This window comes from Ciona robusta, chromosome 5, assembly GCF_009617815.1.
Source record: "Ciona robusta chromosome 5, ASM961781v2".
NCBI classification, from domain to species: domain Eukaryota; kingdom Metazoa; phylum Chordata; class Ascidiacea; order Phlebobranchia; family Cionidae; genus Ciona; species Ciona robusta.
This window is the reverse complement of record NC_143239.1, coordinates 3,997,005-4,012,041: the sequence shown is the minus strand read 5'-3', so window position 1 is coordinate 4,012,041 and position 15,037 is coordinate 3,997,005. Positions and strand designations below refer to the sequence as shown.

The following is a 15,037-nucleotide window of genomic DNA, read 5'->3' as shown; positions in this document are numbered from 1 at the left end:
AGTATTTTAAATTGCTCCCCGATTACCTTTTCACACTTGAGACCGTGGGACCATCGACAGGTTATTCTCCTAACTGTAGCGTGTAGCAACATTGTTAGGTCAGGTGTCATTGAACATTTGTAACGTTGGTTTTGAGACTTTAGGTTTACAAATTAAAGTTTAAATTGTTTAGCATTACTTCAAAGTAACACAATGTCTTCTGCTGTACTTCGACTCTGTTCGAGAACTGCCCGTGCAGTCACTCGCGTGGCAGCATTCAAACCACAGCATCGTAATTACGCCGAAGCAGCCGCCGCTGTAGCTCAACCCGGCCAGATGTTATTCACCTTCGCTGCCCCTGCAGAGGTAAGTTATGTGAAACAAATCCGTCTTTTTTAAGGTTTTGTCTATTTTAATCCTGCGTAAATAATTCGTGCCAATAACCTGCTGTAAAAAAAGTTATAAAATGTTTTAATAATCTTTGTCATAAGAATTTTCTTTTTCAATCAGGCATATTATGAATCCAGCACAGCGGTAAGACAAGTTGATGTTTCGACCTCCACCGGCTCCATTGGTATCCTTGCCAACCATGTTCCAACACTTGGTGTTCTTCAACCAGGAGTAATTACCGTGTACGAAACAGAAGGAGCAGTCAAGAAATTTTTTGGTAAAACTAATTGACATTTTAATGTATCTTTTTGTTAATGAAAATATTTATATGAAGCTTTAAGTTGTGGAGTTGTGAAAATAAGTTGTAAAATTTTTTCAGTTATTGTATTGAGTAATTTGAGTTTTTTATATATAAATTTGGGCCATGTGGAAATAATTAACACCTTTTTTTTTAATTTTCTCAATTCTACTTGATAGAGCTTGGTAAAATGTTATGTGAGATAGAGATTCATATGTTTTCTTGTATACAAAAATGTTCATATTTCCACCAATGTCTTCACAGTGAGCAGTGGATCATATTGTGTCAATGAAGATGCCTCAGTTCAAATCAACGCTGAAGAAGCTGTTCCAATCGAACAGCTGGACAAAGATGTAAGTTTTATTGTCTTTTTCCTTTTTGTATTTTCACAAGTGATCAAATTATTTTAACTTTTTTTGGTTTTACTTTGTGAGAGTGTAGTAACAGTAGCGGATATTATTTAAATAAATATACTTGTTTTTCATGCCGAAACACAGTGTTTAGCTAGCCTGTCTTTACCCAAGAGGTTCCGGGTTCGAGGCTTGATGCTGCTACCATTGTGGGTGTATTAGTGGTGTAGGGCTAGTCATTAATAAAAAATACCTGAAAAAAACATCATCTACAAAATTAAATGCATTTATCTCATCATATTCCTGCATTTGTGTCTCTCCTATTTATCTTCAGTTTTTATGTCTATTTTACAGCTTGCAAGGGCCAATCTGACTAAAGCACAATCTCAATTGTCGAGCGCAACGACTGAAACTGGCAAAGTTGAAGCTCAGATTGCAATTGAATGCAACGAGGCTATTATCAATGCTGTGTGATGCGTTGACAACAATTTATTTTAATACTTTACTTTCAAACTAAAAGTCCCCTAGTTTCCCATGGTTCAAATTTTATTTATACATACAACGTGCTAAACAATTTACTCCAAATTCGTTCAATAAAAACAAATGTCAAAAACGTGTGAAATGAAACCAACAGTGAAATAAAAATTAGAAAAACAACTCTTGATTAATTTAAGCAGGTGCAAAACTGGCCATTTCACCACAAAGGTAATGTTTCGTCGTTTTGTTCTTTTTCGTTTTTTACCGTTAAATATCCTAAGTTTTGGAGCACATCCAAGCATTCTGCTTGAATTAGTTGCACAGTTGGGAAGTTTAGAGCTCGCCGCCATTTATTGAGTACATCACTAGGTTTACGAACAGTGGAGAACTCGGAAATGGTTGTTTCCTGAAAGAAATCGTAGAATTCAAAGACCACAGGTAAGTTTAAATACATATGTTGTACACAACACAGCAGGCATGTTACAGAACGCATCGAAGTAAATCGTAGCTATCTGGTGAATTATGTTTTCACAAAAAATGAACGAATGTGAATGTTTTATTCTTACGTGGCGGAGCAAAGTGAGTCGTCGTAATTGTTCCACACACCTCGTGCCACTTATATAAGTTACCAGCACGTATGTACCTTTGTATGGGGCTATTTTTTTGTAAGATGGCAGACAATTATTTGGTCAACCTATAAAAGGGACCACTGAGTTAGACAAAAATACACATTCGTTTTTCCTATTTATCATAAAGAATCTAAACCTTTATGTTTTCTTTTGCCGACATCGAATTATTCACCCAATCTTGTATATTGTGCGGAACCGGTTCGTCCACGAACCGATATATTTCTCTCACCACTTGCATGGGATTTGTCGTTATATCTTCGTGGCGTATTCTCATGTACTCGCCATTTTGACCTGAATGTTTTTAAATCTTTTTCACTGTACTGTAGGTTAGGGGCTACTTTCCCACCCATTTTTTAGGAAACAAACAATATTTCGAAATTTATATAACCGTATCCCCACGATCAACTCAAAAATGGGGTGTTGCATATTGCTAGAACCAACTCGGGGACTGTGGGATACTACGTGCTAAAGGTATCCCATCTTACCCCAAAGTACTATAACATAGGGGATAGGGCAAACGAAAGTGTTATTAACAAAATATCTTTTAAATAGTTTCTTGTAATTACGAAATATTCAATACACATGTCTCACCTTTCCAATAAGAATTAGAGAACCGAATATTCTTCCGCAGGCGGTTGCAGAGAGTTGTTGCTTCTGCCTTTAAAGTTTCGTTGTTTGTTTGGTCTTCAATTAACTGAAAGCAGCAAAGTTTGGAAGTGTAATAAACATGGGATAGTTATAGCACACTGTGAGATAAGATGGAATACTGTTAGCGCCTATATATTTCCTAATTGTGTTTTAAAATTAACAGGTTCCTTTAAATCACGGTACTACCATTATACAACTTTTAGCTCAAATATTTCTTGTTTATTACCAAATGGGACGTGGGAGAACATGTCCCATCTTACCCCATTAACCGATTATTATTTTAAATATTTTGAAAACCATCACCTTCATTCTTGAAGAAAGAATTGCTCGCGGGTCACGAACGAGATGTACGATTCGTATATCCAAATCTTCCGTCTTTATTAAGTGAGCTAAATTCTGTAGCTCGCATACACGAAGTATCTTGTACACTACAAGTTTACTCTTCGAGCAGATTGCGCTTATAATAGTTGGCTTCAAAGGAAGCTGACAATTACTGTAATTACTCTGCTGGCAGGCCGATTCGTACCTTGCCAGTAACGGTAAATGGCGTTCCTCGAAACAAATGTTGTTTTTCAAGCATTGCGCGTACTTGTCTGTATGCTCAATAACGGTGAACGCATTCTTGTAGATTTCACTTATATTTTTGAAATTACATTCTGTAAACTGTCTCAAAGCGTTTATTCGTTCTTCGCGAAGCAAATCACAAGTTCTTGTAAACGGGAATAGTGGTTCAAATAAGTAAAAAGCTTCCGGGTTTTGGTTAAACACTTCTCCAAGGAAGGTAGAACCAGATCTTTTTGTGGTAAACAAAATTACAACCTTTTGACGACTGTAGCTGCTAACTCTCTTGCCGTAGGGAGTTTGATTTTTTACCATCGACGGGACTTTGGTAAAAACAACGCTTATACCAAAAATGCACAGAGTCCATATTAAAAATCTGCACAAACTTGACGTCTTTATCTTCCATCTCCGAAATAAAACCATTCCACAAACCCGAATTAGCTCTTTGTTGCTTCTGTTGCTGTTTCAAAAAACTGCACTCGTACACCTCGAGGTGATAAGGTAGTTAGCGGGTATAGCCTCAGGCCTGTGGCGAGTTAAATAACAATTCAAAACGTAACAAGGAGTAAATGAATTTAAAGGAAGCGGGACATTGTATTTCATTGTATTCACAGACAATGACCGTACATATTCGCATACATTGACCGTACATTTTCACAGACGTTGACCGTACATATTCACACACAATGACAGTACATATTCACATAAATACATTGACCGAACATATTCACAGACATTGACCGTACATATTCACACACAGTGACCGTACATATTCACAGACATTGACCGTACTCTGATGTTATGTAATCGCACATCAACCACACATAGCCGTAGATCATACATCATGGTTGTAAGCTCAATTTACCACAAAGCCACAATTAAAAACTGGTTAATGCCCTAGTTTTGGCCAGTTATTTATATAGAATATGGGTGGCGCAATTTTGCTGTTTGGGTTTGCGTTTATCGTTTGGGGAATACCCGTTTCTTGTAAATAAAAGTGTTTTACTACGTTTTGTTTTTGAATGGTGTCTATATTAAATAAAAAAACAGGAACGGTTAAGAGAGTTAGAACGTAAATTACCAAAAGTTAGTTTATGATTTTTTGTTTCCGTCGTCCAGCCTTCGAATTCTAGCGTGCTTGACAATATCATTCTTTTTATTGCGTATTTATAGGTCTATTCGGTTTCAGATTCTTATAAAAAAACACCATTTCACGTAGGCATATGGATAGAGCATGTTATTTGTTTAATATAAATATTAAAAATAGTGACAAATATGGTAATTTTGACGTTTAATAACCTCATGTTTATTAGATCTGGAATATTAGGTTGAAAATTACAACAAATGAGTTTCACTCCTTTTCGTGGTCGCCGTGGCAACCAGCACAACCCACAATACAATGCAGATTATAATTCTTTTAACAATAATGAAGAATTTGGTGGTGCTGGATATGGTGGTACAGACAACACATATAATGAATATGGTTACGACGATGAATCGTATTCTGGGGAATGGGAGCAAGGTAATGGAAATATGAATGCATATGATGCTAACTGGGGTAGACAAGAAGATTTTGCATATGGTAATAATGCAAGCGAGCAAGGGTATGCGAAGCAATGGCAAGGGGAGGAGGAATTTTATGGGGATGAATTTGGTGGAGGAGTGGGGCAAAGTTGGAGCGGTGATAATATGGGGTTCAATAATCAAAGAGGCTGGCGTGGTAAAAGAGGGAGAGGGGAGCACCTTCATAGAGGAAGAGGTGGACCTGGAGAGAGAGGATTGATTAAAAGAGGACATGGAGCAAGAGGCGGCAGAGGATTTCTTGATTCGAGTAAAAGAGGACGTGGCATCGAGGGAAGAGGTGGTTTCGTTAAAAAGGAAGGGCGGGGTAAATTACGCAGAGGTTTGTTTCCAATTTTTGGACCACAGCATGGAGAAAATGCTGATAAAAGCAGAGGAGGGTTTGTAGCAAGAGGACAAAATATACAACAAAGAGGGCTTTTGAATAGGGGTGGAATTTCACCAATGAAAAAAGCTTCCCTTGTGGAAAGGGGTAGAGGTGTTGTTAAAAGAGGGAGAGGTGTGATGATGGGTGGAGGAAGAGGTTTACTCCCCTTACCAAGAGGTTCAATGATTAAAAGAGGAAGAGCTGGGATTACTGAAAGAGGAAGAGGGATGTTACAGAGAGGGAGAGGAGATCTTAAAAAGAGTGATGTTGGAGGACATGGAAGGTGGAAGAGTTATCAAGATGGTGGTAACAATTCTACATGGCAGGATAATGAAGAAAAATACATGCATGGTTGTAACCCACCACAGTATAGAAATGAATACACTGAAATTCCTGAAGAGAGAGAATGGGGGGGTGTTGGGTATGGTGAAGATCAGTGGCAAGAGGATCAGAGTTGGAGCATTGGCGATGCACAAAGTAATCGAAAAAGACCTTCTGGTATGGAGAGCAATCAATTGAGAAAAAGTAAAATTCCTAACCGGAGTCGAAATTCTGGTGTTGGGGATTACAGTCAGAGGTATGTGGACAACTATGATGGAGGTTATGCTGAAGGGTTTGAAAAAACTGAAAACATTGAAGAAACTAATGCTGAAGAAGGGGTTGAAGTGTATAAGCAAGGGATAAAAAGCCTAGGAAGAGAAGAGAGATATGGGTTTGATATTGTTACAGTTACGAAGCAAAAAAATGAAGACAGTTGGCCACCATTTGGGTTGGAGAGCGTAATACAGAAGAGAAGCAAGGAGATTCTTGTTGATAAATTATTTAGGATGCGCGTTCTTAATTTAAATCAGGCCGTTTTATTAATGCTAAAACACCTAGCAAATTGTCTGGTGTTTCAAAATAAAATAGAAGAAGATATGAAAGATACTACCCAGAAAGTTGAAGATATTTCAAAAGCACAAGAATCTGGTGCTGATAGTTCAAAATCAAAAGTTGCTGGTAAAACAGAAGAAAGTTCAGATGATACTGCCTCAAAACCCAGAGAGAATAGGCAAGACCAGTTGATCAGTATTTTAGAGGTGACGATTAACGAAATACTGGAATCGCGGAAGCTGGAAGAAAAAATGAAAAAACTCGAACAGCAAACCAGCTCTCCTGAGAAAAAGGAAGTAGATAAATCGCCAGAACCATGTTCAGAAAATTCAAGTCAAGTTGTTAAGCATTCAGCTCCGTCAGCGTTAGAACAAATTGATGAAGCTGACAAGGACCAGAGATTGATTGGTGTTGTTGGTTATGGTTGCGCTAATATACGATTAATGCTTAACAGTTTACAACACCTGGGTCATGTTGTGTTGTGCAAAGTAAGTAATAGTTAAGATAATAACAAATGAATTTAACTGTCTGACATGCCGGCATGGTAATGGGTTCAAGGCTCATCAATCTATCATTGTGAGCATATGTGTCTTTGGGCAAGATATTTAACAGCAAATGCTTTAACCCAGGGTCACTATTCACTAATGAGTTGTCCAAATTATCAGCCATACATTAAAAAAATGCCCCAAAAATAATCACTCACAAAGTAACATACATAGTAACTGGTAAGCTGACACAAGGTGTATGAACACCTATGTTATAACAACTGTCGTTAAAAATAGTAGCCTATTGTGTGAATTAAAGGCATACAGAACTATTCAGTTTATTGATTATTCTATTACAAAGAACTCAAAAATGTTTTGCAATTAATTCTACATCTTGCAACACATTCACAAGTTATTTATATTTTTTAGAACAAAGTTACGAAGTCCTTTTTGAGGTTGTTTCCTGATCTTATAATTGAAGCATTTAAGAGCGACCCTAAGCATGATGTAGAATTATACACAGTTGTACTTGATGAGGAAAATGAAATTATAAAAATCACACATTCTAATTTACTCAATGCTGTTGTGGAAGTGAGGTATGTACATTCTATATGATGTAATGTAATCGGTTCAAGCTGCTTGTGTATTTTAAAACTTTAAAACATTAATTTGAAAATATTTTTTTGCCAATCAAAATTAAAAACAATATATATATTTATTTTTATTTTTCTTCTACTAAGTAGATTAATTTAATAGGTTATAAAAAATAATGTGATGGTCATTCCTATATTGGTAAGTAGGTTTTGTATAGTTGCCAAATTTCATTTTTAGCTACTTAAATCTATAAAAACTTCTAAACACTAATAGATAATAAACAAGTTTCTAGGTTTAAAACGTATAAAGTACTGTGGTCTAATGTCTAAGGGTAATTATAGAATTTTTTACTATATATAGCTGTAAAATTTAAAAAAATGTTGTGAAAAATTAAAAATCAGTAGTTTGGGTAATGAAAAATAGACAATCTTGTAACTAATAGCTTACAAATTCAGTTTGTAACATCTCCTGAATTTGCATTTTCTGATAAAAAAACTACAAAGTTTGGTAGAATAACTGACACTGCCAAAAGCTTTGAAATTCCGGCCTTGAAACAAAAGGTCATTATTTAACAATTGTGTGTTGCCTATTAATCCAGGCTTACTTCTCCGAAATATTCACTCTCATGGTGCACTGACACAGCTGAAGAAAATCCAACTAATGGTTTAAATGTTGATAACTGCCTCTTTAATCTTACATTGATACGACGAACAAGATGGTTTGACCGTAAGGTACAAACATACAACTGCTGTTCCAAAACCACATTTATATACTAATTCCAGAAAATACAAAATCTAAATTTTAAGGTTTTCAAAATTGCAGCCTAACTGTCTGTTAACATGTGTGAGCACAAAAGTAATCAAGAACAATTCTGTTGACTGACACATTATTGAAAACAGTGTTTGGATACTTATTGTACACGGTACAATATGTAAACTAAATGCTTGGTTTTCAAATACAAATGTTAATCTTAGCACCAATGTATGCCCAAAGACCCACCAAAATCACGTCTAATAAAAACAGTTTGATATCTGTTTTCAATCAAATTTAGGTAATCAAATAAATAGTGACTTATGTAACTGCAGTTTAGTACCAGTTTTAAAAAAATGGTCAGACTGTAAGTTACAAAGCACCTTCTAATGTTTCTAATGTTCCAGTAATAGCAAATACAAAATTGAACAGAATATGGAACCAGTTGCATACAAATAATGTTAATATATAGGAATTGGGATGCTCATTTTACAACGAAATCTTGAATGGGAAATATTCAAATAAATTTCATTACTTTACGATAACAGATAAACAAAGCACCAGTAAAAGTTGGGACCATTCGATTATTCCTTGATATGAAGATACGTGGTAATGGTTGGGCCGATACACCAATGTGGATTGTATACGTAGTAGTCAACTTTACTAGTGAGGTGGGAAACAACAGTAAAGTTGATAGTGATCACCATGAAGTTACTGCACAAGATCATCAGTGGATTGCTAGCTTGTTTCTAAGGACATTAGAAGGTTGGTTGTTTTGTGTAAAGTTTGTTTGCATGATTGGTGTTGGCAGTTTTTGGTACTTTTAGGTCACATTTTAAGTAGTCTAGTCTGGTTATGCTAAACTTTTTAGGTTAAAAGAAAGTTTTTTTTTTACAATCCGAATTCCGTTCACATTACTAAGTGACTGTAAGTTTATTGGTGACTCTAACATTTTTTTTGCAGTGCATTTCGGTATAATTGCTTTTGTTGTACTTTAGGTCTACGGTAAAGTCATACGGAATATTAGGTGTATGCCATGAGATGAGAGTTGGATATTTTAGTTCTATCTAGTGCTGTTGTCCTGATTAAACTTATGTGCGGTCAATTTTAGCCTTGATGCTGTTTACGACCCCTAACAGTATTTTAACTAAAGATTATACAGTCATAGGTAATACTGTGTATATGGTATAAGAGTTATTTTTTATAGTTCTTGCTAGCGGTGTTCTTCTGCCAAACGAACACGCAATACTTGATCCCTGTGAAGAAAACATGACAATCAATAAGTTGTTGACATGCCAACAAATGGAGAACATAACTTGTGCAGCACAACGAGATTTGCGATATGTTTGCCAAGGGAAGTTTGAAGAAGTTCTAGGATGTACAATTTAGCTCAACTATATTTACTAACGCTGCTGAAAGCCTGAAACTTATAAACACTTCGTAGAGCTGGAAACTTTTCTTTCAATTGTTTTTTAGGTAATCCGATACATAATACCCAGTCTTAAAAGTATGGTAGGTGCAATTTTGTTTACAAACTCTTAGTTAATTTTATCAAAAAAAGTGGTTCAGAAACCTGTCTTTGCATGCCAGTTTTTTATGAATGCATGTGTGCCTGCGAAACATTTATTCAAGGAGCTTTTTCATCAGCTACTTCAAACTGATCTAATGCTAGCTCTTTTTATTTAACCCCAGGGGTTGCTCATAACTGGCAGCTGTTTTTCTTTCAACATCATTTCTTTCATTCTTGCAATGTGTAAATTCACCACCTTTTCAACTCATTGCAAGTTCAAAATAAATCAAGACAAATGTGTCTGAAACCGCTTGTTTTTTATTCATTCTCTTCGCTTCTCAACCTTGCATTAGGATTGGTAACATGGATGTTTAGTTCACCGGCACGTTGTACAATCACTTTACGCTTGCGACTGGACACGGCGTGTGCAATCTCAGCCGCGAATTTTCGGTTGGACATCATAAGGACCTATTAAAAAAAGCAAAAATTTAATTTATGTTATTAATATGCCTACTTTAACTACAATGTGTTTTAAGTTTACAAGCATTTATTACTCAGTAAAAATGCAGAATACAATTGGCTGACCACACTACTCAGTAAAAATGCAGAATACAATTGGCTGACCACACTATCACACATTAGGCTAATAATGGACAATTCTGGTTAAATCCGAGGTCTCATGGTGTGCTTTCATATGGACCCAGACCGCATAGAATACACATTTATTTGGGTACTAGTATTACATCGAATTTACCTCTAAATCCCTAACATTGTGGACAAGAAGTTTACGGAATCCATGGTGGTCTCTCATACAATGTCTTGTCTTCTTTTCACTTCCATATCCAATGCTGGGCATAAGATATTGACCCTTGAATCGTCGTCTTACTCTGCTGTCAATACCCTTTGGTTTCCTCCAGTTTGGCTAAACAATATAACTTACGTAAAATACATCTTTGCATAAATTTTAAACAAAAGTAATCATTACTTAAAACATATATTTAAAACAAAATATAGTATTAGAAACCTTACCCTATATTATGAATGACCCCCAACTACCATTCTCTTAACACTTTCTACCAGCCTAATATGTAAAATAAGGAGATTTTTGACTAGTGCGAAAAATACTGTTATATAGCATAGGCCAATATGTTAAACTACTATATAGTGGGCTTATTGTAGTTACCGCGAGTTTCTTATATCGGTCAGACTGGTGACGGATGAACTTCTTCACCCTCTTCTTCACTATCTTCTTCTGGTTTATCGGACGTGGAGACATGGCTGAAATTGAACGGAGATATAAATTTGACGTAGGCAAGCCTGTTCCTAATTTGCGCTTTTCTAATTATTTCCGGCCAAGTTTTTAACTTTTTGTGACTTTTCTGTATTGAGCCGTGTAATGATATTAAAATTTGTCTAAGACATTGCCTAATTTGTGTGTTTTGTTATTAAAACTCACCGAAACTTCCACCCTAAGGTCCACAAAATGTAAAAAGGGTTTTGGAATCGAGATTCGGCAATCTCGTGTCGGTGTTCAAACAGCGCCGCATGTGGTCAGATTTCACGTGCGTGTTTGTTGGGGAGTTTGTGTATTTTAAAACTTTTTGCAATTCTGTCCTGATTACTAAAAAAGATAACAGTAAACGGTGATAAATATACAACCTTTATTGCTGTTAGCTAAATCCTGCCTAACTTTAGATCTTGGCATAAACATGGGACAAGTGCGTCTCTTTTGTTGCCACTTCTTCGTTAAGTAAAAAAAAACATGTATTTTAAAATATCAATACAATTTCAGTGAGTAACAAAACGGAAAAAAATCCACAAAGCCGTAGGCCTACATTTTTGGAGGGTCGGATTACGCTTTTCCTGTTCAACACACGTAGTTGTTTTTTTCCTTATAAATACAACAAAATATGGTCAAAACAGAAGTGAGTTATCCATATACTACGGTGAATCGTGCACAGCAGAGTCCGGACTCTGGTGCACAGGATTTCCAGCCCAATTGACCAGACGTCACATCCTACCCCGGATCCTAAAAAGATATAAAAACTAGCAGTGCGTGTTAAAAACATAGGCCTTTAGTTAAATGAATGGTAGTGTGAAAATTGGTTATGAAACTTACTGGCGTACGTCTAATTTACGATAGTTTTCGTTATAACTTCTATAACATTTTTTTATGGTTAAAATCCTGTCCTTTTTTCCACAGAAAAATGAATACTTCAAAGTTGGTTATCGTTTTTGCTCTGCTCGTCCTTATGGCTGGAACCACAGTTGAAGCAATTTGGCCACTTGTTAGTTTTGGTATTAGAGCAGCTATTGGCCGAAGAAGACGTTCATGGGGGTGGAACAAGTACGTATAGTTTATACTTTGCTTCCACAAACCATATTATATTGTATACCTAATACAGGGCACTAGTGTAGAGCAAATGTGTTAGGGTGGGGCAAGACGGGACTGGGTCGTGTTTGAAACAGTTAACAACGGTCTAGAGTCCTAGGAAAACGGTTTTATATTTCTTTGTTTTCTACAAATTGGGTCGAGAAATTAAAATGAAATTATTTTTCTACCCTACTACAATTAAAAATCACACCCCTTTTTCACCTAAGTATGTTACTTGATATATATTTCCTAACACATGTATCGTTTATTTTGGTTTCAGCAAAGAAATAAATTTCGAAGCATCAGGTACGTTAAATCGTGTTAACTTGAATATTCCTATTCTGTTAATATACTGAAATTTCTGACACACAAATAAATATTAACTGTGATTCCTGTAGTAAGTTGGCATAGTACCGTGGGGTAAAATAGGATACCGTTAGTATAAATCCTAGATTTTTCGACCGTATTTTTAACAACTAACAACGGTGAATCGTGAAGCTACGGTTATATAGTAGGGTGGGGGAAGATAGGACACCTTATCATTCTATTTTCTCGTCCAATTTGGTGGGAAGCATATAAAATTTAAAGAATTACAAAACCTTGTCCCTACGACTCCCATATACCGATGTTAAGTATATAAAACACGATCAGGATGTTTGGATATTATGTGCTAAAGGTGTCCCATCTTCCTCCACCCTACTGTATATATAATTTTGTAAATATTCGTTATTAAAAATTGGGCGAAAAATTAGAATCAGATTATGTCCCATCTTTTTCAACCTACTATACTGTATTAACATTTTGGGATATGTAAATAAATATTGAATTCAATTTCCTTGGCAAGTTAATATCCTATGTATATCATTACAGAAAACGATGCTATGGAAGCAGTCTTGAAGCAAATCGAAGAATAAATTGAAAGAGATATAAAACTGAGACCTATAAGCTGTCATTAAGCCGTACATTTATAAATTCCCAGATGATAACAATCAATAAAAAAATGTACTATAGGTGCGTATTACTAATTGTCCACATATGTTAGCATATATATTGGTGCCTAAAAACCAGCAACAGATATGACGATACGCCCATCCGTTTTATATTTGCGAGAATGCACCCACTATGTGACTATGATCATAAACAAATTATGATGCGCAGTTATACAGCATTCATTTGTTAACGCAAAAAACACATTTATTTGATTGTTACGTATGTCAACTAAATCTGCTTTTGGCATAATACCCACTGCCTGCTATCGCTCCTGCTTCTTAATTACCTCTTAATTACTTGCGATATTTCATTCCTAAGGCAAGATTACACGCAAGTCGCTGCGCGTGTGTTTACTATAGCCTTTTGGCAGAACGTAGTAACGCAGCGTATTAAGACAGAACTTGTATAGCGCGGGTTACACTGTAATTTTTAAAGAAACCATTGTTGTTAAATGTAGAAGTAATTTATATATACGCACGGAACAGGTTGCAAATCAAGTGTTATCATGGAAGTAACACAATGCAGTTTAGCAAATAGGCAGAATAGTAGTTTACTTACACTGTAGAAAAGTTACTTAGTTATTGGCAAAAGAGTGAACGAGAAAAAATGGGATTTAGGTGCAGATGGTATCCCATTTTCTTCCGCAGTACTTGTTAGTAATACGTTAGTAATAATGCCGGTACCTTATTGTTAGAGACCTAATGGATAAGACTGTTTAGGTTTTACCTGTTGTGCAGTGTAATGTTATATAGTGATCGTTGTGCTCTATAGTTATGAGCGCTGTTTCGCCAAACACTTTCGCCTACGACCATACCACGTTGAGAACACCCCATCTCGTCCGATCTGGGAAGTTAAGCAACATCGGGCCCGGTTAGTACTTGGATGGGTGACCGCCTGGGAATACCGGGTGTTGTAGGCGTTTTTTCGTCATTTATCCAAAAAGTTTAGATGTGATCTTCCTACTGTGCTCCAAAAAATAGGAGCATCTTTACGGTTTAAAACTACCGCAAATTCGAAAAAGAGCTGCCTATTTGACAGTGTTTTCTTTTTAACTATGACGTCATAGCGCAACGCGTGTAAAACCGCTGTTTCGCGAGTCACCTTCGCCTACGACCATACCACGTTGAAAACACCCCATCTCGTCCGATCTGGGAAGTTAAGCAACGTCGGGCCCGGTTAGTACTTGGATGGGTGACCGCCTGGGAATACCGGGTGTTGTAGGCGTTTTGCTTTTATCGCAAAGCACTTGAACATTTCTTACTCATCTTCTTGTAGCTCTAGTGTTCTTAGCAATACTTGGACAGTTATGTGACTAATATAAACATTTTCTTAAAACTAACAACGGAAAATTGAACGTTTTAAAACGAAACTGTCACGTGCGATATGTTCCGTTTACGATAACTATCTATTTGTAAGCAATACCATGCAATGCTAATTTAAAAAAAAATTACCAAGTAGCTGCCAAAAATGATTTCCGTTTCAATAATTTAATTGGGTCTATATATTTTAATGTTTCATAAGGTAAAATTCTAAAAGGGTATACGCTGGTTAGTTAAATGTTAAATTCGATTTTATCTCTAAAATAGCGATAAACTACTACCGATTTAACGTGTTATAGATGGTATATAGGCCTACTATATTTAAAATATTAAATGCAAAACAGGCCTTTGCCTAAATTTTTACACACTAAACTTTATTTATAAACAGGCCATGACACTATTGAGTTATTGATTATGCTTCTATAAATATGGAGCACACTCATACACAATATGAGATAGTAAATTGTACTGCTTGAAATCCGAATGCAAATAATATAATTCCATATGATGCTCCTAGGTTAGCCTATATTATTTAGGTTTCAATTCTCAATGGTCCATTTCATCAAACCATATCGATTAGGAAATTTGGACGAGGTAGTACTGTAGCTTGGAAACGGGTCAGAGTTCCGAGGGCACTCCTACAAGCTTAGTCAAGCGCAGCTAATATAAGAATACAGAAAGAATAAGAAGTGTGTAGGTTTTACCATAACACGTAGTAAGGTTTTAATCAGGCAGATTCTAAATCGTATACAGTATTGGGAATTTTCAAACGATTAAACTTTTTTTTGGTTTTAAAAGTTTCTTATTTTTTTATGCTTTTATTGACAATAGTGCGTTATATTTAATTTGCTTTGTTTTCTAA

At 35.9% G+C, this 15,037-nt stretch overlaps 3 protein-coding genes and 2 non-coding genes across 5 annotated transcripts; 3 read left to right on the top strand and 2 right to left on the bottom strand.

Moving 5' to 3' along the window:
* The first annotated feature begins 81 nt into the window (after positions 1-81).
* On the top strand, positions 82-1,630 carry LOC149735755 (ATP synthase F(1) complex subunit delta, mitochondrial-like). Its single transcript, XM_089877970.1, has 4 exons — positions 82-345; positions 490-646; positions 932-1,020; positions 1,372-1,630. The coding sequence occupies exons 1-4, from the start codon at positions 193-195 to the stop codon at positions 1,489-1,491; spliced, it is 519 nt and encodes a 172-aa protein (XP_089734096.1). The 5' UTR covers positions 82-192; the 3' UTR covers positions 1,492-1,630.
* Positions 1,546-4,119, bottom strand: LOC149735754 (carbohydrate sulfotransferase 3-like). The gene is made up of 4 exons (XM_089877934.1): positions 3,075-4,119; positions 2,715-2,817; positions 2,260-2,414; positions 1,546-1,900 (listed from the first exon to the last, which is right to left on the bottom strand). The coding sequence occupies exons 1-4, from the start codon at positions 3,753-3,755 to the stop codon at positions 1,712-1,714; spliced, it is 1,128 nt and encodes a 375-aa protein (XP_089734060.1). The 5' UTR covers positions 3,756-4,119; the 3' UTR covers positions 1,546-1,711.
* Positions 4,120-9,792: 5,673 nt separating this feature from the next.
* On the bottom strand, positions 9,793-11,028 carry LOC149735753 (large ribosomal subunit protein eL32-like). The gene is made up of 4 exons (XM_089877972.1): positions 10,949-11,028; positions 10,676-10,770; positions 10,247-10,414; positions 9,793-9,960 (listed from the first exon to the last, which is right to left on the bottom strand). Exons 2-4 carry the CDS (start codon positions 10,766-10,768, stop codon positions 9,811-9,813), a joined length of 411 nt encoding a protein of 136 aa, XP_089734098.1. The 5' UTR covers positions 10,769-10,770; positions 10,949-11,028; the 3' UTR covers positions 9,793-9,810.
* Positions 11,029-13,656: 2,628 nt separating this feature from the next.
* LOC149735752 (5S ribosomal RNA) lies at positions 13,657-13,775 on the top strand. The gene has a single exon (XR_016385125.1). It is a non-coding gene; the product is annotated as a 5S ribosomal RNA (ribosomal RNA).
* Positions 13,776-13,961: 186 nt separating this feature from the next.
* Positions 13,962-14,080, top strand: LOC149735751 (5S ribosomal RNA). Its single transcript, XR_016385116.1, has one exon. It is a non-coding gene; the product is annotated as a 5S ribosomal RNA (ribosomal RNA).
* The last annotated feature ends 957 nt before the right edge of the window (positions 14,081-15,037 follow it).

Coding starts and splice junctions, on each gene's coding strand:
- LOC149735754 (XM_089877934.1), bottom strand. CDS start 3,755: ATGGTTTTATTTCGGAGATGGAAGATAAAGACGTCAAGTTTGTGCAGA. Junction 2,818..3,074: donor TTCTTTCTTCAAGAATGAAG/GTGATGGTTTTC, acceptor TGCTGCTTTCAG/TTAATTGAAGACCAAACAAA. Junction 1,901..2,259: donor CGGCAAAAGAAAACATAAAG/GTTTAGATTCTT, acceptor GATTTCTTTCAG/GAAACAACCATTTCCGAGTT.
- LOC149735755 (XM_089877970.1), top strand. CDS start 193: ATGTCTTCTGCTGTACTTCGACTCTGTTCGAGAACTGCCCGTGCAGTC. Junction 647..931: donor AGCAGTCAAGAAATTTTTTG/GTAAAACTAATT, acceptor ATGTCTTCACAG/TGAGCAGTGGATCATATTGT. Junction 1,021..1,371: donor TCGAACAGCTGGACAAAGAT/GTAAGTTTTATT, acceptor TCTATTTTACAG/CTTGCAAGGGCCAATCTGAC.
- LOC149735753 (XM_089877972.1), bottom strand. CDS start 10,768: ATGTCTCCACGTCCGATAAACCAGAAGAAGATAGTGAAGAAGAGGGTG. Junction 10,415..10,675: donor ACCGATATAAGAAACTCGCG/GTAACTACAATA, acceptor TATATTGTTTAG/CCAAACTGGAGGAAACCAAA. Junction 9,961..10,246: donor ACAATGTTAGGGATTTAGAG/GTAAATTCGATG, acceptor TTTTTTTAATAG/GTCCTTATGATGTCCAACCG.